Genomic DNA, 24897 nt, shown 5'->3' with positions numbered 1-24897 from the left:
GGAGCACGGCCGACCACCACGCCCGTAGATTTTCTGGGGAGATTTCCATTTTTTTTTTTGTATATTTCACATCCCCACAACATGTGTTGAAGGGTGGCTCTAACAGACTGGCATAGCTTGCACATATCGCTCTCGCATATAATGGGGTAGAAAGTTTTTAGTTGCACGGGACTTGTCAAAGTTTCTGTTTGCAGTCGACTCCAAGTAACGGACTCAGCTCTGTGCAGTTTAGTGTGAGGTGGTGGTAATACCCGCCTCTGATTTTCATAGAATTTGGTAATATCGATAAAACTGGTTAATATATCTTCTTCTCTCCAGATTTCCTTCTCCGCGTTCTCCTGACCGATGGAAGTCACTCTTTGCTTTGCTCGGCGAGCAAGACCTCGAACTTCGCGGTGTGCTACCTCGTTGAAGTTGAGTGCGGTAATGTCTGGAGTCGTATGCGCTGGGAACCAGAGCAAACAGAACCAGAGCCTGCCGTTCTTCTCTGCATTGGAGAATCTTGCTTCATTGACTCTGATGATGTGCCATGCCTCAGGAGAGATCCTACCCTTTGCATAATTTCTAATGGCCGCTTGAGAATCGCTAATGATGTACTGAGCATTCGTGGAGACCAATGCTAGTGCAATGGCTACTTCCTCTGCTATATCGGAATGTTTGGTATTAACTGACACGCTTTTAAGGGGTTTTTGTGTGTGATGTACGATTACTGCTACATAGCTATTTCTGTCTGTGTATTCAGCCGCGTCTACGAAGGTTGCTCTGTCGTCTGACCCAAAGATTCGGATAATTTTCTCTGCTCTGCTCTTGCGTCTGCGGTCGTTGTAACCTGGATGCATGTTCTTGTGTATATTTGGTACTAGGAGTTTGTCACGAATTTCTCTCGTTATCATCCTCTTTTCCCCGTATAGATCGTGGTAATTCATTCTTAGTTTGCTTAGTATATGCCGTCGTGAAGCTGTGATATTTATGTCACAAACACTTAAACGCCACGACAGACAGGAGCGCGCACGCAATTGACTTCTTGAATAAACGTGACTGGCGACGCTAAATAAGTTAGTCAACTCAGCATAGATCCCGGTAATTTTCTTTCTGGTATTGGAGAAAGCCTAAAATTCTAATTAGACACCAAGCTGCGTAAGCCAAATCTGTTTCCTTTATCACATCTGATTTTATGATTTACAGAAGCTTTGCATTGAAGCCGCACTAGCACGTTAAACTCAACACAACATCGGCAAGCTCAAAACCCTATTCTAAAGCTCGTCAATCATTTTTATCCCAACGCCGGTGCACGCAAGACTATTCCTGACCCCAAAATATTAAGGCCCCTGTCCAAAAGCTCTCTAATCCTCAGCAATGTTGTTGCGCGAGTGCTCAGTAGTTAGCGCCCTCGTCTCTCACATGAACAATGATTCACTGCTATGGTTGAAATCGTGGGGGATGCATTTGTGAAAAACTTTTAGTTTGTCTCATTCAGTGGTAAAGCCAAAGCTGTGAATCCTGAGGAGGCCCGACGATGCAACAAAATGACACAAAGAGGCGGGAGTGAAGGAAAAGGAAAGCCAGTGTCGAGAAATTGAATGCCGTCGGCAACGATCCATGCGCTGAGCGCGCACAGCCAAAGACAATTGCAGCTACAACCTCAACGTGCCTTCAACATAATGACATGCCCGAGCTCTGGGGCTACGCTCTTCAACTCTAGCGGAGATGTCCCAGCGGTTCAGCTGCCTAGGCCTGCCAACGTCTCCAACTTCGCCTTACGCCAGCTAAGCTGATGTCGGAAGTAGCGACACCATGTCCCCATGACCCAACGGCGAGTCTTGATACGTGACGTCTTTATCAGCGGCATCTAGAGAACATGACAGCATCAATAGTTTGTAAATATATTGTAAGTTTTCTATTCCGAAGCTTTTTCCCTCCTGCCTTCGTGTACTCATCATAGAGCTTGGAGAAAAAAAAACCTCGATGCTTTTTAAGAGGGGGGTATTGACACGTGTACTTATCTTTATTGGGCGACCACGTTTCGCCGCTAAGAAGCGCTACAAATAAAGCCCTCATATTCGATATCTGCGAGACTCCTGTACTGCGTTTGTAGCCGAATTACTGCTACGCGCTGTTCAAATATTTGGTTTTGCCCGTCACAGTAGTGGCAGGAAGAACTCCGTACCCCAATGCTGCCGGGAGATTACGACGTGATAGCCGACGAAGAATGGAAGTAAAACGTCAATCCTTCTACTTACTCGAACTCACCTGTCGTGTTGCTTTGTGTCGCTGTGTGCCAGGGCAGCTTGTACTTCTTCTGTATCCTTAGCATACTTCTGTAAGTGAACCAACTGGTATGGGCGAAGTAGATGTCTTTGTTTCCAGGCGCAATCTTGATAAGTGCTGAGCAGGTCAAAGCCATCAGAGAATGCAGGTCTTTGAATCGGCCGAACTTCACCTCCAACTCCATTAAATCGCCAATCGCCGAGAGCAACCTGTGCGTAAGTGGGACTTTTCTTTACACGATGCACGAATTTCAGACTCAATAATACTGTAGCTTTCACAACAAATGAATCTATTAGTGCTCTGGAAACTGTTTCGCGGAAGTAATTTTTCGGCTGTTTTGGGCAGAGTCAAATTACATGCTTTAGCGGTGGAGCGGTTGCTTAGAATAACTGATGAGCTCAGTGAATTATAGGCGCTCACTATTCTGTGAAAAGTACTATTGTGTGGTGCCCACTGTAACACTGCGTTTGCACTCTTGCTACCGCACAACATTTTATGATGTGACCTGACGTCGGCGATAACACAGTTTTTCTTGTGCTAGACGAAGCATGTTTCAATATATTCACAACCAGAAAATGATATAAGGGGTGAGCACCCTTCTATGCCGAGGGGGACCATGATTCGCATCTCATTGAACAACAAATTATTCATATTTTACCGGTCGCAGTCCAAATTATACATACCACACAGACGCTGATAGATGCACTGAATGGTAATTATATTTCAGGGGCTTTATTATTTGATGGTATTCCTCCAGATAAGATTATTGAACAACCCTCGTGTTGTTCCGCCATTTTCCCAGTCTTACTAGAGAAACCAATCGCTCTGTGAAAGCACTGGATATGTAGGAAGCCACACGTCTACACCTTCTAAGGCACTGCTGTTCACGTATAAAATTTCAGCTATGAATGGTAACCGCTCATGGAAAATGACTCATTGGCGACCATCTGTAGAATACTCGGTAGAATCGCGTTCTAGAAGTTAATAACTTACATAGAATCGCCCAGGACACCGGTTAAATATAGCTCGTAACGCATGATACTGAATTCGAGCGCTTATAAAAATAAGATTCTCCAAGCGCATAATGAGCTAACCCACTTTAAGCACTGTACATAATTCAAGCACAAAAATCGCCGCGCTCCTTTTAAATGTAGTTTCTGCTACATCCAGCTTTCCAAAGGAACTCATCCTAATGGCTGTGTCATTCCTTTTGAAAACCGTGCAGACATTTGCGAGCATTAATTTCAGTAAAACATCCAATAAACTACCCGCCTTAAAATGTGCATGCACATGAGGTGAATTATGCTTCACCCCCCCCCCCCCCACCTCTCCATGCCAGTTTAAGCTTGCTATCACATTCACTTCTACCTGGACAGCAGGCAAACTTTCTACGCGGCTTGTGCAAAACATTGACCAATAGGAATAATATTATTCTTGAGTAATTACCACAAACATTTCGTAATAAACTGAAAAATCTGAAATATTACGGACACCGAGAAGACATTCCAAGCACATCGCATAACACCTATATAGTGCGTTCAGTGGTTATCAGTCAGGGAAATACTTAACGCCGATACTTTAACGTTCCATTGATCGTTACGTCTGCTATGCGTCCTGGTGAAAAAACGAGCGAAATAAAGTTGGCGTGGCGTCGCTGCAATCATTTCGCGCAGGGGCATAAGGAAACGCGTATTCACAAAAGGCTGTCGAAGGGCGCGCATTTGCTTGTAAGCAAAGCACGCAGCGGCTTCCCTCTCAGAGCAGATGTGCTTCAGAAATGGAGCACATGCAGAAACTAGTTCCCGAGATCAAAGTAAATGAGCAAGATGCGGTGCCGCTGCCTCTAAGATAGCCCCAAGTTACTAAAAACTACCGCATAAATGGCGAACGATAACGGCACCTAACGTTCCCCATTTCCTATGCATCTGGCCCAGACAGGAAGGCGCGCGTTGGCGACATGCGGGTGAGGTTCGCTCGTTGGGAAAGCGGAACACCCTGCCAGGCGGCAGTACGGATGGCTTACTCTTCAGTCTAGTAGGCATGCAAATGATCGGAAAGAAAAGAAAGACGACATTTTGAGATAAAAAAAGAATGATCTTGCGTCTTTTTTTCCGCAACCCCTTGAGAAACTAAGCAGAATTTTCCGCCCCTGAGAACAAAAACAAAAAAATTCATAAGGAAAGGGACTAAGATATCAAACCGAAACTGCGCAGTTGATCGTTTTTTTTTTGTATTCGGGCATCTTTCTTACGTGTTCGTGTTTCGAAATATTTACATATATTTGCAGAAAGCATAAACATTCAAATCATGTTGGCGGGGGCAGATCCAATTACTTTTCTACTTCTAGTCACATTTAAGTCGTAGTGCTTGCTCATTTGCTTTGGAAAGAAGCATCGACCTAGATGTGTGCAGTGCCCATCCCCATTCGCCCTTCACGAAGCAGTCTGAAACGCTCTCCCGTCTAGGGGAATAAATGTATTCAATAAAGCAGTCGGCACCGAACGGTTGTAGCCAACGGACGTCTAGTCTCTCCTTTCTACGCACCCTCTATTTCCCCCAAACCTTAATGGCCTGCATCATTTAACCCGTTCAGGATAGCTCGAATGCATGCGTATAACTCTTTCAAGCATGTACAATCGCACCAGCAGATTCCTTGTAACATATACACATGCAGTCTTGTATTCAATAACTGCATGGGTACTGACTGCCGGTATACAAACATCTTGCGCTGAAGTTTTTCAGTGTTGAGAGCAGCGCCGGAACACTGCCTAGCAAGCGGTGGAACCAAAATAGAAGTAATGGCGCGAACATTCGCCCAGACTCCTCGGGTGGCTTCTCACGCGCCAACAGTGTCCTAGGGCGCCATTACGTAAAGCTATTCCAAACTTTTCTATTCGGATTCTGCAATCAGCCCTCCGCGATTGGTCAAAAACATTTTGCGCCGCCTTCACTTCGCCTGTGTGTCCCGCGATGTCAAAAAACCGCGGTAGCTACCCATCTGATATGACGCGTACACGGTGATTATGCATAATTGGATCGAACAAAGGAAAAGAGTTTTTTCTCATTTGACGCCTTTTCGCGATTAGCCCTCGGCTATTGGTCAAAAGTTTTCGGGCTACCCCCCTTCACCTGTCAGTCACGCGATGTCACAAAACCGCGAAAAAGTGACGTGTACGCATTAAAGATGCATTAATATGCCGCACAAAACTGGATTTTTTTTTTCTGTATAGCCGCAGGCTGCCCCAGTATGAAAGGAGCAAAGAATGGCTGCCGCCGATCGCTCAGGCACTGGCTACTCGCACCTGTCGGAGAGCGTGGGTTTATTTGCGTGTAATAAAACTTTCTGCGTCACCCTGTAATGTTCTCGAGTTATTTAGGCACGTTTACGACCTCGCTCTGCCAACTCTTACTTCCTGAGGATCCGTTTTAGCAGCATTCTTAGCGTTCCGTTCCACGCCGGAGCTATTTAGACAAGCCACCGCAAGCTAACTAGGGGAAAGCAGGCCACTCGCAGACGTCGGCACCGCACTCTTCATCCGGTTATCATCAGTGCGCTGGACCGGCTCCATGGAAACCCTCTCCACTTGAGCGTGCTGCTCGCCTACCGGCAGCCAATTACCAACGAAACACCATTCAATGTAGGCATAGGTATTCGTTTTGCTAAGAAAACTGGCTTCCTATAAACATAGATCGCGTTTGGGCTGTTGAGGCAACGCTGTTGTTCATCGCCATTACTAAATGCAATTTGTAGAGAAAACCTCTGGCATCTCACTAATCTCATTCGAAGAACTACTGGGAGTATGCTGAAAATCATATTTTTACCATTAACTCATACACGTTTGTGTGAAATTCGTGCTGATTGTTTCATTTTGCTGTATATTGAAATACCATGTGTAACTATTTCTTAATCGTGTGATATGCAAGTATGTTTTGCCAGTACGCGAGTTTTGTACATTGCGTTGTATATTATTTTCTTTTACTTTTTTTCTGTTACAACTACCGCTATGCCGCCGTGTCTGTTGGGAGGCCAAGTTCTCTCAAGTTGTTTGATCAGGTTTTACTCCTGGTCTTCTGTAACAATGTTGAATATAAACTCAATTCAAATTAATCAATCAATCAATTCATCGTGAGGAGCCGTGGTCTCGGCCACTCTCGAAATCCCGCTGCACTATGGCCGGCCTAAATAAACTATGGTTAAGGCGGCTACCTCTCATCGCCGGCTTCCACAAATTGGTGACCCGCATCACCAATGCCAGCGTCAGCGCATTGAATACCAAGGCGAGTGACGTGGCCTCACGCAGTCTGGCAGAAATCTCGCAGTTTTATGGTGTACGCTAACTCTACATCGACATACCGGACATCTGGTTGATGCAGCTGGACAGCCACTTCCTTCTCAATAAGGTTCCAGGCTCCGGTTGCCACTCCCCGGACCCGACTTCCACGACTTGTGAGCAGCTTTCCTTGCTCACTATGTCCCATCGAGCACTCGCTCACAAGTGCTTTCGCCATTTCAACCGTCGCGTCATTCCGCGGCTTGTCGTCGTACATCTCCCGCGACCGCTCGTGCCGCTCGTCAGCACGCGCCGGCCCCAGCATCATACTTCTACCCGGTGCGTAAGCCTCCTCTTCAACTCAAAGGCAGCTGGGCGACGACTCTTTCCAAGGAATTCACTGGGCAAAACGTAAGCGCTTTGGGATATACTACAGCCTGCCACTCTCCTTCCTTGGACATTACCGCAAGCTATCCGCTTTCGATTCGAGGGCACCTCACTCATCACCGATACAGAGGATCTTCCACCGGCTCCACTAGGCGCAAATTTTACTCTTGCAGGCAAGGTGGCTCCTAAAGCACAACTTTTGCGATGCATTCAGCGATCACCGCAGCCATGATCCTATCGGCATTCTTGATTTCACCCCAAGCAGCAACAGGTGAGCTATGTTTTGTGCTGACACTTTCCGCAAATGCATAGCCAACTGATGTTTCTCAGGAGCATTTCTGACATCTTCTTTCTTAAGCTCGAAAACCACTTCTACGTCAACAACATGAGTGACCAACACTTGCGATATCTCCACGCAAGTCCACAGCTGAGAGAAGGTCTACTTTTGGAAATCCTACAGGCCCGAACACGTCGCGATGTCTCACTATGGTATCCCTGTGGCTGCGCCTCGCTTACAGCCTACGCGGCCTGGCACTTCTCTCTCGGATTGTGTGAACCCGGCACTACCAACGACATCAGCTGCACACTTCGCCTGGACTCCTTTACGTTCACCTTGCCACGGGACTTTATTTCAACGGAAGGGGGTCCCGTAGTGGCGAAAATCGCCTCCCAAGCCGGCGAACAAGATTACTCACGTGCAGGCAGCGTGAGAATACGCTAGTGCGCTCTACCTGAGCGCAGCAACCCCCATGGCTGGTCGGCATAAATAAACCTTGGCTACGGCGGCTACCTGTTCTCGCCGCCCACCGCAGATTAAAGCAATGTGTGTCACCTTAGTTTCAAATATCTTCCAGTTCCTGAAATTAACATTTAGCCTAGCTTGAAATAAATGTGTCAGAACATGAGCCAGGTGGAGATATTCGTGGAGCTTTTGACAGTTCGAGTATATGATAATGTCATCTACGTATACATTGAAGAATCGTCAATTGTATAAATTTGGAACTGTGTTAACCATGGTTCGGAACCAACTAGGTGAGTTTTTACGTATTTCACAGTATTCGCATATGCCAAATGACGTTGTGAATGCCATATATTCCTTCGTGTCTTCTCTCAGAGGCAACTGACAAAAGCCCATGCACAGGTCTATGCGAGAAAAGAAGTTGCATCCTCCTGTTTCATCAGTTATTGTGTCAGTCTACGGCGTTAGGAAAGGAATAATATAGTTTGATTATTTACCATGAGAAAAGGTTTATTGGCGGCTCCTAATGTAAAGGCACAGCAACCGGGAACGGCGAAGCAGCCCGAAGCACTGTCCAAACGGACGCCAGCAATCAACAGCGCGAGGCGAGACGAGCCGCGCGTTGGCGATGCGGCTGTGCCGCGAGGCACAGCCGCATCGTCGAGGTAACACAGACATATAGACCACTTGAGGCCACGCAGCGTGTTGTCCATGAGTCGTTCAAAGGTGGCAGGGGCGTTACAAAGCCCGAAAGGCATCACCTTAAATTCATATAAACCGTCAGGCGTAATGAATGCGGTTTTCTGGCGATCGGCCGCAGCCATCGGGACCTGCCAGTACCCTGAACGCAAGTCAAGGGACGAGAAGAATTCTGCTCCCTGAAGACTGTCGAGGGCGTCATCGATGCGCGGCAAAGGATAGACGTCTTTGCGCGTTACCTTATTTAACCGACGGTAGTCGACGCAAAAGCGAATAGACCCGTCCTTCTTGCGAACGAGAACGACAGGAGATGCCCAGGGACTGTGCGAAGGTTGAATAACATCACGGCGCAGCATATCTTCGACTTGGGTGGTAATGACACGACGCTCTTCGGCAGAGACGCGATATGGTCGTTGACGTAACGGCTGATGTGAACCGGTGTCAATGAAGTGCTGCACTTCCGACGTGCGGCCCAGGTGAGGTTGTGAAACGTCGAATGAACTTCTAAATTGGTGCAGGAGATCAAGAAGGTCGGCGCGTTCGGCAGGTGTGAGGGTATCGGCGATGGCATTCAAGAACGCAACCCTGGACGTTTCTTCAAGCGCGGACATCGAAGATGGTTGGCCGGAGTCGACGTCAAAAGAATCTCCAGGGACGTCAACCAAAGACGAAGAGTCGAGGAGTTCCACGAAGCCAAGGCATTCACCAACGAGCAACGTAATAGGCGCACAAAGGGGATTGTAAAAGTATATATTGCTGCAGCCGCCAGCCATGTCAAGCGTCGCGAAGGGTAGTGGGAGAGATTTACGGCCCATGAAGACGTGGGACGGCGTGAAGAGGACCGTTGCATCAGCGATGGCATCGCAAAAGACGGGTACGAGGGCGAAGGAGCCAGGTGGAATATCTGTGTCCTCGCGCATGGTAAGTTTAGAAGGGCGGTCGCAATCGTCGTCCAAGGGTGCGTCACAAGGGGCAAATTCAACTTCGGCGCTTGCGCAGTCGATCACGGCTTTATGACTGGATAAGAAGTCCCATCCGAGGATGACGTCATGCGAGCAGGTGGGAAGAACAATACACTCGACGATGTAAACAATGCCGTGAATAAGCACGCGCACAGTACAGGCTGCGTGCGGAGTGACGTGCTGCGCGCTTGCCGTACGAAGCGACAGTCCAGAAAGCGGCGTGGTCACCTTGCGCAGCGAACGGCACAGTTTGGCGGCTATCACGGAAACGGCTGCGCCGGTATCCACAAGAGCGAATGCTGGAACACCTTCTACACAAATTTCGACCACGTTAGCAGGAGAGGCGCGAGGACTTTGACAGTTCGAATGGGGCGCAGTTCTTGCCTCTTGAACTGCGACGTTCAGTTTTCCTGGTCAGGTGGTGCGGGTCGCCGACGCATTGGGGAGAGCGAGAGTCGGCAAGGGGATGGCGAGCGACGCGAAGGAAATTCTGGGATGTCAGCACGAGCATACGGTTGGGGGGAAGGAGCGGCGTATTGGCGAAATGGCTGGCTGCCGTACTGGAAGGGCCGCGAGGCGTCGCCGAACGCTTGAGGACGACGGCGGCAATATCGGGCGACGTGTCCGGGAGTGCAGCAAGAATAACAGATGGGTCGATTGTCAGGTGTTCGCCAAGGATTAGCTCGCGGTGCGGCCCAAGATGTAGCATGGGCTTCCGGTGGCAGCGGTTGGGACTGGGTCGTGAAAGACGCCGGTGGAGGCCTGCGTACTGCCTGCGCGTACGTAAGAGGCGCGGCCACAGGCAGGACTGGCGGCGCATAGGTGAGAGGCGTGGCGACAGGCTGCACTGCCCGCGTAGAGTTGAGATTCGCGGCTGCAGGCGGCTGATGGTGTGCGGAAGGGACAACTTGGGCGACCTCTTCCGAAATGAGGGTGCGGAGCGAGTTTGGAAGACGGGAGGTGGGCTCCTGAGTGAAGGGGACTAAAGAAAGTTGGCGGGCAACTTCCTCACGCACAAAGTCCTTGACCCGCTGAAAGAATGAGGATGGGTCGTACATGTTGTCAAGGCTCGCCAACAACTCGTCGCTTCCCAAAGGACGCCGAGTCGAAGCGCGTTGCTTCCTTAACTCATCGTAACTTGGGCACAGGCTGACAACTTCAGACACAGTGCGCGGATTCCTGGCTAGGAGCATCTGGAATGCGCCGTCATCGATGCCTTTCAGTATATGGCGAATTCGCTCAGCTTCGGGCATTGCGGCGTTGACTCGTTTACAAAGGTCCACGACGTCCTCTATGTAGCTTGTGAACGTTTCCGCCGTCTGCTGTGCTCGGGCGCGCAAGCGCTGTTCGGCACGCAGCTTGCGAACAGCGGGTCGGCCGAACACTTCCGTAAAGGTTGTCTTGAAGACTGACCATGTGGGCACGTCACTTTCGTGGTTGTGAAACCACAGTTGGGCAACACCAGCCAGGTAAAAGATGACGTGAGTTAACTTGGCTGGATCATCCCACTTGTTGTGTGCGCTCACCCGTTCATATGACGCAAACCAGTCTTCGACGTCTTCGTCGTCTGCGCCGCTGAAGACCTTGGGGTCCCGTTGTCGTGGAACGCCGGTGCAGGGGATGGACTGGGGCGTCGGTGCCGTTTGGGAGGAGCTGTCGGTCATGGCGGGTGGTAGCGTTCTGGATCTCAGCTCCAGGGTTTCAAGCGACGGGGTTGGAGTCCCAGCACCTCCACCAATTGAGAAAAGGTTTATTGGCGGCTCCTAATGTAAAGGCACAGCAACCGGGAACGGCGAAGCAGCCCGAAGCACTGTCCAAACGGACGCCAGCAATCAACAGCGCGAGGCGAGACGAGCCGCGCGTTGGCGATGCGGCTGTGCCGCGAGGCGCGTCTTCTTCTTCACAACCACTATAATCTACAGATAGCCGCCAGCTGCATTGTTCCTGTGCCGCGATGGTGACAGGTAAAGTCAACTTAATATAAATGTGAAGTGAATATGATTAATCTATAGGTGGATTGTATCGGCATCTAACATTTGTTCGAATCATATCTTCTGATACAGTATTGTGCTTACCAGACCATGCGCTTCTCTTCGAATTGAACATGAATGCATCACACTATAAAACGGGAAGAAATACTGTGTCAGGGCGACTGACCAAACCACCAAACTAACAGCTCCGTGTAGTGGCATACTGAATCTACACATTCAATACAACTGAAATTAACGAAGAAGGTAACCCAGATAACCGACTGTATAAAGCATACTGCACCAAAATTGTGTAATAAAACTTCACTCAAAAACTTCACATAACTTGCGCCATATTGGTTTCTCCTACTTCTTTATACTTTTCTCCCCCTGCCCCTCCTTCTGCTTTGTCTGCTCCGCAATGTGAACGCAAATAACTGCGAGGTAGGAGTATAATGCTTGTCCTACAGCGACGCCCCTGCTGGGAGTTTATTATACTCTGTATGATCGGAGTAGAATTTTTTACTCCGTGCGAGCGGAATTTTTGAGTGGAATCATGAGAGTTTTGAAGCAGTGCAGCGATGCAGTCCAGCGGTAGAACATCCGCCTCGCGTACAAGGGGACCGCGGTTCGAATAGCAGTGCCGCGAAATTTTCCACCGGATTACAAAAAAAATCCACGTGTTGATAAAAATTGCATAAACAGGCCTGGAGTGCGGCCTGATTCCGGTGACCAGAACCAGTAACGAACTCCCTCACCAGAGCAGGACTGGCCACCCTGGTGCAGTACTTGGCCACAGCCTCCCATATGAATACAACAATCAAACCTGGCCCTCAGTCCCCAGCAGCTGCGAAGCAACTGACCACGGCGGCGGTCAGACCTGTGCCGCAGCAGAGGGTGCTAAGAATCCCTGGATCCGGACAGGCCGCCATTGGAGTCTGAACCTGGCAACGTTTAACGCTAGAACGTTGTCTAGTGAGGCGAGTTTAGCAGTGCTATTGGAGGAATTAGAGGGCAGTAAATGGGATATAATAGTGCTCAGTGAAGTTAGGAGGACAAAAGAAGCATATGCAGTGCTAAAAAGCGGGCACGTCCTTTGCTACTGTGGCTTAGCGGAGAAACGAGAACTAGGAGTCGGATTCCTGATTAATTAGAATATAGCTGGTAACATACAGGAATTCTATAGCATCAACGAGAGGGTCGCCGGTATTGTGAAACTTATTAAGAGGTACAAATTGAAGGCCCCTGCATCTAGTCATGATGACCAGGCAGTCGAAAGCTTGTATGAAGACATTGAATTGACGATGGGTAAAGTCAAAACAAAATACACTGTACTGATGGGCGACTTCAATGCCAAGGTAGGCAAGAAGCAGGCTGGAGACAAGTCAGCGGGGGAATGTGCCATAGGCACTAGGAATAGCAGGGGACAGCTATTAGTAGACTTTGAAGAACAGAATAATATGCGGATAATGAATGCCTTCTAACGCAAGCGGGATAGCCGAAAGTGGACGTGGAGGAGCCCGAATGGCGAGACTAGAAACGGAAAAGGCTTTATACTCTGCGCTAACCCTCGCATCATACAAGACTTGGACGTGCTCGGCAAGGTGCGCTCCAGTGACCATAGGATGGTAAGAACACGGATTAGCCTAGACCTGAGGAGGGAACGGAAGGAACTGGTACATAAGAAGCCGATCAATGAGTTAGCAGTACGAGGGAAAATAGAGGAATTCCAGATCAAGCTGCAGAACAACTATTCGGCTTTAACTCAGGAAGAGGACCTTAGTGTTGAAGCAATGAACGATAATCTTGTGGGCATGATTAAGGAGTGTGCAATGGAAGTCGGTGGTAACTCCGTTAGGCAGGATACCGGTAAACTATCGCAGGGGACAACAGATCTGATCAAGAAACGCCAATGTATTAAAGCCACTAACCCTACAGCTAGAATAAAACTGGCTGAACTTTCGAAGTTAATCAACAAGCGTAAGACAGTTGACATACGGCTGTATGATATGAATAGAATTGAACATGCTCTCAGGAACGGAGGAAGCCTAAAAGCACTGAAGAAGAAACTAGGAATTGGCAAGAATCAGATGTATGCGTTAAGATACAAAGCCGGCAATATCATTACTAATATGGATGAGATAGTTCAAGTGGCCGAGGAGTTCTACAGAGATTTATACAGTACCATTGGCACCCACGACGATAATGGAAAAGAAAATACCCTAGAAGAATTCGAAATCTCACAGGTAACGTCGCAAGAAGTAAAGAAAGCCTTGGGAGATATGCAAAGGGGGAAGGCAGCTGGGGAGTATCAGGTAACAGCAGATCTGTTGAAGGATGGTGGACCGATTGTTCTAGAGAAACTGGCCACCCTGTACACGCAATGCCTCATGACCTCGAGCGTACCGGCATCTTGGAAGAACGCTAACATAATCCTAATCCATAAGAAAGGGGACGCCAAAGACTTGAAAAATTATAGACCGATCAGCATACTGTCAGTTGCCTACAGACTATTTACTAAGGTAATGGCAAATAGAATCAGGACCACCTTAGACTTCTGTCAAGCAAAGAACCAGGCAGGATCTCGTAAAGGCTACTCAACAATAGACCACATTCACACTATCAATCAGGTGATAGAGAAATGTGCGGAATATAACCAACCCTTATATATAGCTTGCATTGATTACGAGAAAGCGTTTCATTCTGTCGAAACCTCAGCAGTCATGGAGGCATTACGGAACCAGGGTGTAGACGAGCCGTATGTAAAAATACTAAAATATATCTATAGCGGCTCCACAGCCACCGTAGTCCTCCATAAAGAAAGAAAAAAAATCCCAATAAAGAAAAGCGTCAGGCAGGGCGATAAGATCTCTCCAATGCTATTCACAGCGTGTTTACAGGAGGTATTCAAAGACCAGGATTGGGAAGAACTGGGGATAAGAGTTAATGGCGAATACCTTAGTAACTTGCGATTCGCTGATGATATTCCCTTGCTTAGTAACTCAGGGGACCAACTGCAATGCATGCTCACTGACCTGGAGATGCAAAGCAGAAGGGTGGGTCTAAAATTAATCTGCAGAAAACTAAAGTAATGTTTAACAGGTAGTGACGGCGGATCCGGATCATGAAACGGAAATAATCAGAAGAATAAGAATGGGCTGGGGTGCGTTTGGCAGCCATTGTCAGATCATGAAAAGCAGATTGCCATTATCCCTCAAGAGAAAAGTGTATAACCAGCTGTGTCTTACCAGTACTCACGTACGGGGCAGAAACCTGGAGGCTTACTAAAAGGGTTCTACTTAAGTTGAGGACGACATAACAAGCTATGGAAAGAAGAATGATAGGTGTAACGTTAAGGGATAAGAATAGAGCAGATTGGGTGAGGGAACAAACTCGAGTTAATGATATCTTAGTTGGAATCAAGAAATAGAAATGGGCATGGGCGGGACAAGTAATGAGGAGGGAACATAACCGATGGTCATTAAGGATTACGGACTGGATTCCAAGGGAAGGGAAGCGTAGCAGGGGGCGGCAGAAGGTTAGGTGGGCGGATGAGATTAAGAAGTTTGCAGGGACGGCATGGCCACAATTAGTACATGAACGGGGTAGTTGAAGAAGTAAGGGAGAGGCCTTCGCCCTGCAGTGGGCGTTAGCAGCCTGATGATGATGCTGGGAGTTTACGTTTTGTCATTTTTTTTTTACTTTGCACTAAACGGAGTTTATCCCAGATGCAGCGGGAATATAAAAAGGAGTATTTACTAATCTTTATAATTTTTTTGATACCGCAATCCCCATATCGGGATTATGGCAGGGTGACAAAAAGAACTATGCAATTTCACAAACAGGCAAACCGTAAACAAAAGGAAATGAGGGTGCAGGTTCAGCCGCTGGGCATTAGTTTGCGTGATAATTTACATATGCAAAGGCCGCTGCTCAAATTTCGGTATATACACACAAGACTGCAGCAAATTCAACGAAACATGTCAATCAAAGCATGAGCTATGGCTTAGAGATACGCCCAATACAGAACTTTGAAACACATCCAACGTACACGCGACACACAATAAGCAACGCTGCCAGTATATATAGCCACGATACTGTGTGCCTCAAAACTGCCTAGCGAGCAACTGTGCTCTTTTCAAAAATGCAACTCACATGCTCGCTCATACGACACCTGTCTGCCTTACGTTAACTGAAGACCTTAATCAATACAAAACGGTTAATTGATACTAGTGAGAAAAAATTTCGCGGCGTAACTTTTGGAAATTAGCAAGCCATTCTGTGAATGCTGAAGCTACTTCGCACACTGCCGGCGTTCGTGGTCAAAAGTAGTGCGTTAGTTACAGTACAGTAATCAAGAAAAATATAAGTGAGTCTGCTTCATGGCAAAATTTGTGCGAAATATTGGTAGCGTAGTATGAGTCGATTACGTGTGAGCGTGACCCGCAGCAGCCGACGCAAGACCGAAACGTGCGCAGTCATACATCTTTTTTTGACCGCACTACTTGCTCAGCGTCCAAGCAATGTCTCTCGGTTGTGGAAAGTAGCCACATCGCTGATCTGTCGAACGAACCCTTACACTCGAAAACAGCAGGCATGCTTATAAATCAGTGTCTGGGATAGACCATAATGTTAATGCAATATCGGAAGCAACGACGTGATCCAAACAAAAGTGCGCGATAAGAATTTGATTTACATCGCTCAGTAAGAAGCTTTTTACAGTACGCATGCTTATTTACTACCGTTATTCTTGAGCGAGGATATTCATAGACAGATACACAAAAATAATTGCTTGCACTGTGGCCTTTCTCACTGGCAACACAGCACCGCAACGAACTTGGAATATGCCATTCATGTGCAACTAGCATGGACGTCGTTGCTGGAACAATGGCTGCTGTTGCCATTGCTACGCGGTCCTTTCCAACATTATCCGGACGTTGTCAGCATGTACTCACATGGACATAAAAGCCGTATTTCACGTACTGAAGAAAACAAGCAACGGTCACGCAGCACGAAAACACAGAAACCTCAGACGACATCACGAGTCAATGAGCAGCTTCAAGATATAGCTAAGCCTTTTTCCCCACTTGAAAACGTTGCTCTTGCATTCGTCGTTGTCAGCAAAGTAATCTGAGCTAACGTACTTGAAGCTGAGATACAGTGAGCTTCAGGCACGCCTATAACACTTTCTGGGAGGAAATATGGGAAACAAATTGACGAAAAGCTGTCACGGAAGGCCACAGATGTAAACAAACCGACAGCCATGAGCCCTACCGACTCCGCCGAACGCCGCCGGTCGCTGGCGCGTCGCACAACTTCATGGGAAGTGCCATGCGAGCAACCTGTTTCGGCAGGGGGAGTTTCTTTTAAACTCCCTGTGCGGAGTTTTCATAGGAGAACAAGACTTTGAAGCGGAGTAAAATCGCGTCATGTCGCCTTAATCCTCCCTCAGCTAGCCAACAGAGTGAAACGAGGGAATGTTTCTGTATTGCCCCCATACATCGGACTAAATATTCAAGGACGGGGATGCTTTAGGGCACACCACCTGTTCAAAACTCCCAGGGGTGTTTACTTTCGTTTACAATGTGTGCGGCATGGCAGACTTCATCCTATAGCGGCTACTGATGGGGACGCTGGGATATTGATAGGTGGATGCTATCAGGCTAGCCTCAGACACGGCGGTTCATTCCACGCCAAGCGACCAGACATTGCGCTCGATCCCCTCCAATTCTCTTCCAAACAATTCCAGTGAGTCATTTTTGTGCACTATTTGCCCTCGTAAGCTATTCGGCAAGAATTTTTTGTGTCTGTCACAGTAATTGGAATTTTGCCGTGGTGGGCGAAACTTACGTTGCGAAACAATACCCATGAAATTACAATACTACACGAAGTGCCTTAAAAAGCGCAGACTGTTTGGCCAGTTGGTGCATCTCGTAGTAGTGGCGTTGAGCGGAAATACTACCGACAAGAAACGGAGTGGACAGGACACACGCTCACTTACAACTCAAGTTTACTGAAAAGCTTTCCAGGAAGCGGAGAGGCGCTCAGTTGCACTCAAAAAGTGAATGCAAAGCTCATGCATATTCACATGCAACACTTGTAAAAATGATAACGCCCAAGGAGATAACTAATTTCTATATCCGACAGCGCAACCGAAGGGACACTGACACACGTGGCTGATTGTGTCATCATTACCCTCACCTGTCTGTCAGTGGACTTGTTTAAAATCGTTGCGTCTTAAATAGCGAGGTGCAACCGCAATCTTTGATATGCGCAAGTAGGTGCATACCACCCGCTACAGCCTTTAAGGAGACAGAGAGCTTCATGAATCGGTCGTTCGTATATTCACGCATTTGGCCAATGTATGGCAGCGGAGCGGAATGTTGTTAACGACCTCAGTGGCGCAAGTCACAAAAAGCTTTGCATGACCCTTCTCACATGCATTTTTGCGTTTGTCTTTTCGCTCCGATCCTGAGTTAGGGAGCACAACATAAAGAGCATGTGGATATGTATGCGATTTGTATCCGCCTTCTGACTGCACGTGCCTGCCTCTCCGCTTCCTCGCAGGCATTTCATTAAACCTCATTTGTAAGTGAGCGCCTGGCCTGTTCACTTCGTTTCTTCCCGCTAGTGTTGCCACTGATTGACACTACATGAAGGCCTAAAAAATCTGCAAGATTTTACAAAAGGAATTCGGCTTTCTTATACCCACCCTTTGCTGGCTGCTACATTGTCTCACAATGTGATTTGCGGCGAAGCAATACTGCTATCGTACGCAAATTTGGACGATTATTTACAAAATTCTACAAATTTTAGACATTGCGACAGCACCACATCGGTTGATAGCTGAAAGAAAGTGCATCGAAAAAGTATTGAAGCGTCGACATGGAAGAGGGCGCTTTTCTGCCACATGTAGATTGATGCGGTTGAAGTAAAAATGCATGTTCGAATTCATTTCGAAAGAAGTTCAAAAGAAATTTCAACCAAAGTACTTTTCTTTAGGCGAGAAAACAATTTCCATGTTGAACGTCTCCCGCGTCCCTGGGTGTCGGCCGGTAAAGCCGCTTCACTGTGCTGTCCGTTTGCCTCGGACAACGCAAAGATGCTGTGCTCTTAGGCCGAATTTACAGGTTCACATAGCCGTCAAAGGCCCCGTCGCGTCACGGTCACGGCGCCTGTCATGAAACAGTTTCCTTGCCAATGTCCCCTATACTATAGCACACCGGTGACCTTCGTTGGTGCTCCTACGGTTGATGGTGTCCTACTTTTTAATAAAAACCAGCGAGAAAACACTGTCTCCTTACGGACCAGAGTGCCGAGACGGCGACAGGCTGTGAAAGTTGAACGGCTGTGAATCCGGCCTTATATTGACGACAGGCTAGACAACTGAAATCGGAAGCGAAAAGTATGTAGAAGGACGATACCGCCTTACAATTACTGGACATTAGGGCCGTCACCTAAGGACTCTACCTACCGGCCCCGACCTGGCTGCAGCCGCTGGATTTATTTAATTATTTCTCTTCAGGACCTAAATAAAGCGCACTCAATCACTCACTTAGCATTAGGCATCGCATGCAGTGCGGATTGTGAGAGGGCACGTGTGGCTTACGCTTTGATATCGTAAGCTTAAAGAACATTCTAGTTTGGAATGGAGGCAAGAGGAAGAAGACTACTTCCTCTCCTAGTGTGGCCGACATGATGAAAGAAAGACATCGTAGTGAACGTGCCAGTGCTTCGGCACCTGAAGCTCGTACTTCTGGAACTAACCATAAAGAATTTTAAACCAATTACATTTCTTGGTTTACGAATGAGCCTCAAAGTATATTTCATGCTCTCGTTTTCACGGGATCTGCTTGTCTTCTTTTTTGTTTTTTAAAGATTTTCAACTACCAAACAAAATTACTTACGTTCGATTACGCTTCTCCTCAAGTGTGGAATATAAATATTTACGTAAAAGTGAGACTTAAAATAAAGTACATAAGAGAAACACACTTAACATAAAAGAAATAATTTATGATTTGGGAGCCTGTTCACTACGAATTTTAGTAAAAATCTTGTCCGCGTAATCACCTGTGCAAGCAGCATTTACGGAGCTAGCGTAATGCTTATGGTGCAATATATAATTCTTTATGAACATGGCAGTAGGAAGTTTCACGGCCCACTTATGTCCCATTTCCAGCATTTGAGGAAGTCAACTGCCTGCGGGCCTATGGACTGCCGCAAGGTAACAAAGTCAAAACAACGGCGGATATTTCACGCGCAAGATCTTAGCAACACGGATCATCGTCTCCTCAAACTTTTATGTAAATGTGTCCAAGACTCTACCGTATGCTGCCATCACTATACCATAATATTGAAAAGGTGCAGAACTGGAAGCGGTGCTCTAGCCTGTTCCCCGTGTGTGAGAAAAATACGCGTGGGACATACCTTATTACCACGACTTTGGTTGACCTCAACCTACGCTGGCACTCGTTCCTCGTGAGAGGTGGTGCCAAAGTGCAAGCGCTTGTGCTACATTGATGCGAAAGCTACAAGCTCTGAAGGTGCTCTGCAGAAAAGTAGAGTTCACTCTGATCCGACTGAACCGAAGCATCGGATGGAGACATAAATGAGACCCTGGCCGCCATAAGGGTGACTCCTCTAAAAAGAAAGCATACAAAAACGCCTCGACAGACCGCAGGCGTTTTAAGTGGCCCAGATTATATGCTTCGGCGACGGCAGTAGAAAGTGCAACCTGCCGACACTGCCAAAACTGTGTACCCCACCGAAGTTCTATTGCGGATGTTGTACCTGCACGTAATCAGGGACGTGTCAGCGAAATATCAGCTCCTAGTACTAATCGGCAATATTCGACGCCCTTCAGAAACCCCGTGCCAGCCAGCCACACCATGGTAAATATACCTGGTAGCAAACCTTCCATAGAAGCCCGCACGTTCAAGATATGGCGGTTCATCGGCAGTTCGTGGAGCTTTAGTGCCTATAATAATACTGGCTAGTGTGGCGTCCGTGGCCTCCCGCGGTGGCACCGGATGCAATGAATGCCGGCGGCTGCCGGGAGGAGCGCTGCAGCTGCAGTGCAGGTGGGTACCGCGGCACCATCCGGTCATCCGGTCTTCGTAGCCCGCCGTGTTTCCAGAACATCGGCAAGCGGGCTGCTGCGCTTGTTTTTATTAAGCCGTAGTAACATCACAGTTCAAATGTGGGCAGCTGATTACTGATTACGGTTTGTTTTTATTACAGCAGGTTTCTTTAGCGCTTGTCGCTGCGTGAAAAGGTTTTGCCAGCTCAGCTCGGCTTCGAGCGGGGAACCTCATGTGTTTCTAGGCTGGCAAAGAGAAAACGTAATTTTTAAGGGAAAAGCCTATATTTAAATTATTGGGTTTTACGTGGCAAAACCACTTTCTGATTATGAGGCACGCCGCAGTGGAATACTCCGGAAATTTAGGCGACATGGGGTTCTTTAAAGTGCACCTATATCTAAGTACGCGGGTTCTTTCGCATTAAAGCCCCCACCGAAATTCGGCCGCCGTAGCCGGGATTCGATCCCATGATTTGGTGCTCAGCAGCCCAACACCATAGCCACTGAGCAATCATGGCGGGTAAGGCAAAAGCCTTAGATATCCATGTTTCAAGGTCGTGTTGTGAGGTACAGAACATCACACGATCAAGGGAAGGCCAGAAGCAAACCAAAACATGTCCAGCCGTCTATAAGAGGTGATTAATGATTAGCAAATTTAATTATTGATTAGTGATTGTATTAAGGTGAATTAGGTTGAATTAGGGGGATTAAGGTGTGTTCAGGAGGATTAAGGTGGATGAAGGCGAATTACAGTAGGCTTTGCGAGGCGTTTGCCTTTGTGTCTCTTAGGCAATAACTAAGGTCACTTGTTTTCTATTCTAGCGATGATGGCAGCGTAATAATTAAAGGGTAAGTTCTAGGTTACACGTTTTTATTGTAATAAAGTAAAGGAATTTGAAGGTTACGTTGCTGTTCTATTAATGTTATATTGATGCATAACCATTCAAGACCGCTGTAACCGATCATCTTCTAAAATGACTCAAATATCGCTGTTATTTCTTTTTATTTAATTTGCTGCTGTTTCTGCCTAATTATCTTACTGTTGTCCTCATAGGTTTGAATGTTTTTGATTGTTTGTAAACCATGTACCCATCCCCTCATAATGCCCATTGGGTATGATAATGGGCATATAGATTAGACTGTAAATTGGACTGTGGTGTTCCGGCCTTGTACTATGCATTTTTATACCTGGTAAACGCGTGAAGATTTCTTTTTACGTCTGATATACTTGAACAAAAATTGTTACCCTTAAATAAAATATCTGTTTCCTAAGATTTTATTCAAGTGTAACAACAGTCAAACGCAGGTACAAGACAGCACTAGACGAGATGTTGAACACATACATGAAGAAGATAGATGTAGTGGCAGTGACGCAGTTTAAGGAGCTTCTGCCATTGCCTTTGCGCTTCCCTCTCATTGTTGATGGCTTGTCAAAAAAAAAAACCCCAAGAAAATATAGAACATTACAACTGGTCTCAAAGCTGGTTTTTCATGCTCTGGGCAACCTAGTTCTGGAAAGGCCAGTGTCTGCAGCTGACCTGAAAAATCAGCTAGATTCGCCACATCTAGCTTGTTTTTTCTAAAGAACACAGTAAAAATATCTTCCATTGCTTTAACAGCGGTTGACAAGGCCTGACTAAGATAGACAAGGCCTCCATTTTCAAAATGAGTAGTGCAATATGAAGCAGTGTTGGTACTAGCTTCAGCTTTCCCCATGGAAGCGATCTTGCGCGCGACCGCGACAAGCGATGCAATGGAGATAGCTGTCGCATTCGCTCGTCGGCTAGAAGTAGTACCCCATGCGACGACGATTTTGAGGGACGTCTTCCCGGTGTTGCCGGCATGAGGGCCGCAACTACGCGTCTGATCTAGCGGGACTTGTGCTTTATTAATTTAGGTTGATGTGCTTTACTGTAAAGAGAAGCAAAAAATATTTCCGATGTTCCTGCAGGAGGTTCTTACTGTTGCACGTATAAAAACTCAACCGTTTGCTCGTTCAGTGCGGCAGTCAGTTGTATTTCAGTGTTGTACATCCAGTTCCGGCTTCCCGCTATTTTGGCTAGTCACTCATAGCATTTCCGGGTGACGAGTGACGAATACTAAATTTGCCAAATCTAGCCATTGAGCGACAAGACCGAGCGATCTGTTCAACTCGAAGCCGACGCTCGTCGCTTTCGCGCTCATGGGGTTTAGCCGTTACTTACGCAAAGGAGACCAGCACACTTTGGTGAAGAATTTTTGGAAATGATCTTTCATTCAACATATCCTGCAGTGTAGTAGATCAAAGCATTACTGCTACTTTTTCTCGTTTTTTTTTTTGTTTTTCCTGGCACTCACGTGGGAATGGCGTAGGGTTTCAGGCTTGGTTTATCGCGGGGAATCTTGTGGTGCACGGCGATAGAGTACGCGCTTTCGACTAAACTGTTTTCGGAATGTTTTTCACAAACCACAGCAGTTGGTGCCAACCTTCTATCCTTTCTCCTGATCATTCTTGCCCATTCTGCGACCGCTTCGTATCAGATCGTGGAGTGAACAACGATACACGCCCTTTGTTCGAGCGGTAACCGCTTCTACACAACGGCACAAAGCAGGTCTTATCCTTGCACTGTCTCTTTAGCTTCGGCATTTTTTTGACCGCCACTGCATAGTTCGTCTAATGACAGGCAGACGAACACAGCAGCCACAGACTCACTCTGTGACAACACCAAGAACAAACATGCAAAACTGTAATAACACTGAAAAGGAAAACATACAAACCGGCGCAACCGCTGCGAAACAGGTGTCCGAAGCAGACGACACGCGCAATCTGCATTCATCCATGTGGCAGCGATCTTTGCCGGCCACCGTCGGCATTTATTGCGGGCTGCACCACGCTCCTCCATTGAAAAGAGCGGGTGCACGGCACACTAGCCAGTACACTCTAGGCACTATACGCCTAGTGCACAGCCTATAGAGGCTAAAACCCCTTAAACTTCGTAAAGTAGTGCTACGCATTGAAGAAATCCACCTCCTCCTCGCACGCTCTGGCCGAGGCCGGCGCTGCGTCGCTATTGGCCTAATAGCATCACGTGGGCCCTCGCGCGGTGCATCAGCGTCATCTTTGCTCGAGAAGCGTCTACGGAGTGGCGAGGAGCGCATGTTGGCGCTGTTGTTGCGCTCGAGCAGTGTAGGCGGCGCAACGGTCGAGGAGGGAGGGTGGAAGAGAGGAGAAACGAGGAGTGAAGGCGGAGGAGGAGAGTGTCGCTACTTTACGAAGTTTAAAGGGCTTTAATAGAGGCGCCACTGATAGCCACCTAGCGGGCGCTTCCAGCAGTACGCGCGGGAGCAGTAGCACACGACAACCCTTTTGCAGTAAAGATGGCTGAAGTTCGCGGCTGCGATTTCTCCTTTCTTCGGTTGCGAGACTGATTTTTCTGCGGTGACAGCTGTAGGGAAGGCACTGACCTCTGTGGGAGCGGGTATGAACACGATGTCACCGGTGTTTGGGACAACATGATCCACATACGTGCGAGGTGCGTCCCGCAGAAAACGCCATGAACCACATATACATGAAATGGAATTCATGTTAACTAGCCGATAAAAGTTGTTCGGTTATGCGTTGTCTCGATCGTTTTTTTTTAAATTCTAGCCTTGCCGTAATGCTGCTTCTGGACCTCAATAATAATCACCAGTCGTAAGCGCAGACTTCCAGCAAACAAATCCGCATGGTGCGATGTCTGCATATGCTGTTGTGATTTTTCTGCCGATGAATGCACGTGACAGCACCGAATAAGTGCTGTCAAAGTCGTCTCAAGAAGAGTGATTGCGAATTTATGGAAGCGCGTACACAATTCAACGTGTACGCACAATTCAACGAAGTCACCAAACGCACGAGTTAATAAAAGCGTGTGTTAGGGCTGTATCGCCGATGCGATTCCTGCTGCATACGCCGATGAACTGCCGTTCCCGTTGCAGTAAATGCAGTCTTAAATTTCCCAAGGGAGCTGCTTGGAAACGTACAAAGCTAACCTTTGACTAACTTTTAAGTACTTTCTTTTAATGATACTAGAGAGAGGTGCAACATGATATATTTGAAGGCAGAGCAGCGCCAGTCAAACTTTGTGAGCGCTGGCGGCAAGGCCGGGTTTGGTCCTCTGCGGCGTAAGCATAATAAGAAAGAATTCGGTTGAGAACAAAATTCACATGTAAGAAAGGACTACGTTGTGAAACAAACAAATCACTCGGCGTGTTAAGTCTGCTCAGACAGTATCAAGGTGCGATGACTTCCCAAACGTGACGCGAACTTTTCAGCGAAAAATTTTCCCATTTCCCAAAAAACAACAATATCTAAGACGCCCTCGGGCGAAAAGAATAATGCTGTTAAACAAGCACTTGCTTGGTATCATTCCAATAAGACACAGCGTGATTTATACCCTTTACAAACGAGGCAGGGTGAAAACTTCGCAGTTCAAAAGAAGCCACAAGAGTTATGCATGCAGCAACTAGCAACAGTTAAACATGTGCTAAGACACGCTTAAAATAGATC

General features: G+C 47.3%; 1 protein-coding gene across 1 annotated transcript in view; it reads right to left on the bottom strand.

Moving 5' to 3' along the window:
* The window catches only part of LOC142570719 (putative phospholipase B-like 2), a 243233-nt gene that overhangs the window by 109435 nt on the left and 108901 nt on the right, over window positions 1-24897 (bottom strand). Inside the window, exon 5 of the mRNA XM_075679063.1 lies at window positions 2251-2477. Coding sequence (XP_075535178.1) covers window positions 2251-2477 — 227 coding nt within the window. The remainder of the gene's footprint in view (window positions 1-2250; window positions 2478-24897) is intronic.

This window comes from Dermacentor variabilis, chromosome 2 (genome assembly GCF_050947875.1).
Source record: "Dermacentor variabilis isolate Ectoservices chromosome 2, ASM5094787v1, whole genome shotgun sequence".
Taxonomy (NCBI): domain Eukaryota; kingdom Metazoa; phylum Arthropoda; class Arachnida; order Ixodida; family Ixodidae; genus Dermacentor; species Dermacentor variabilis.
Note: the sequence above shows the minus strand (reverse complement) of the source record. Positions and strands in the feature narration are given on the sequence as shown.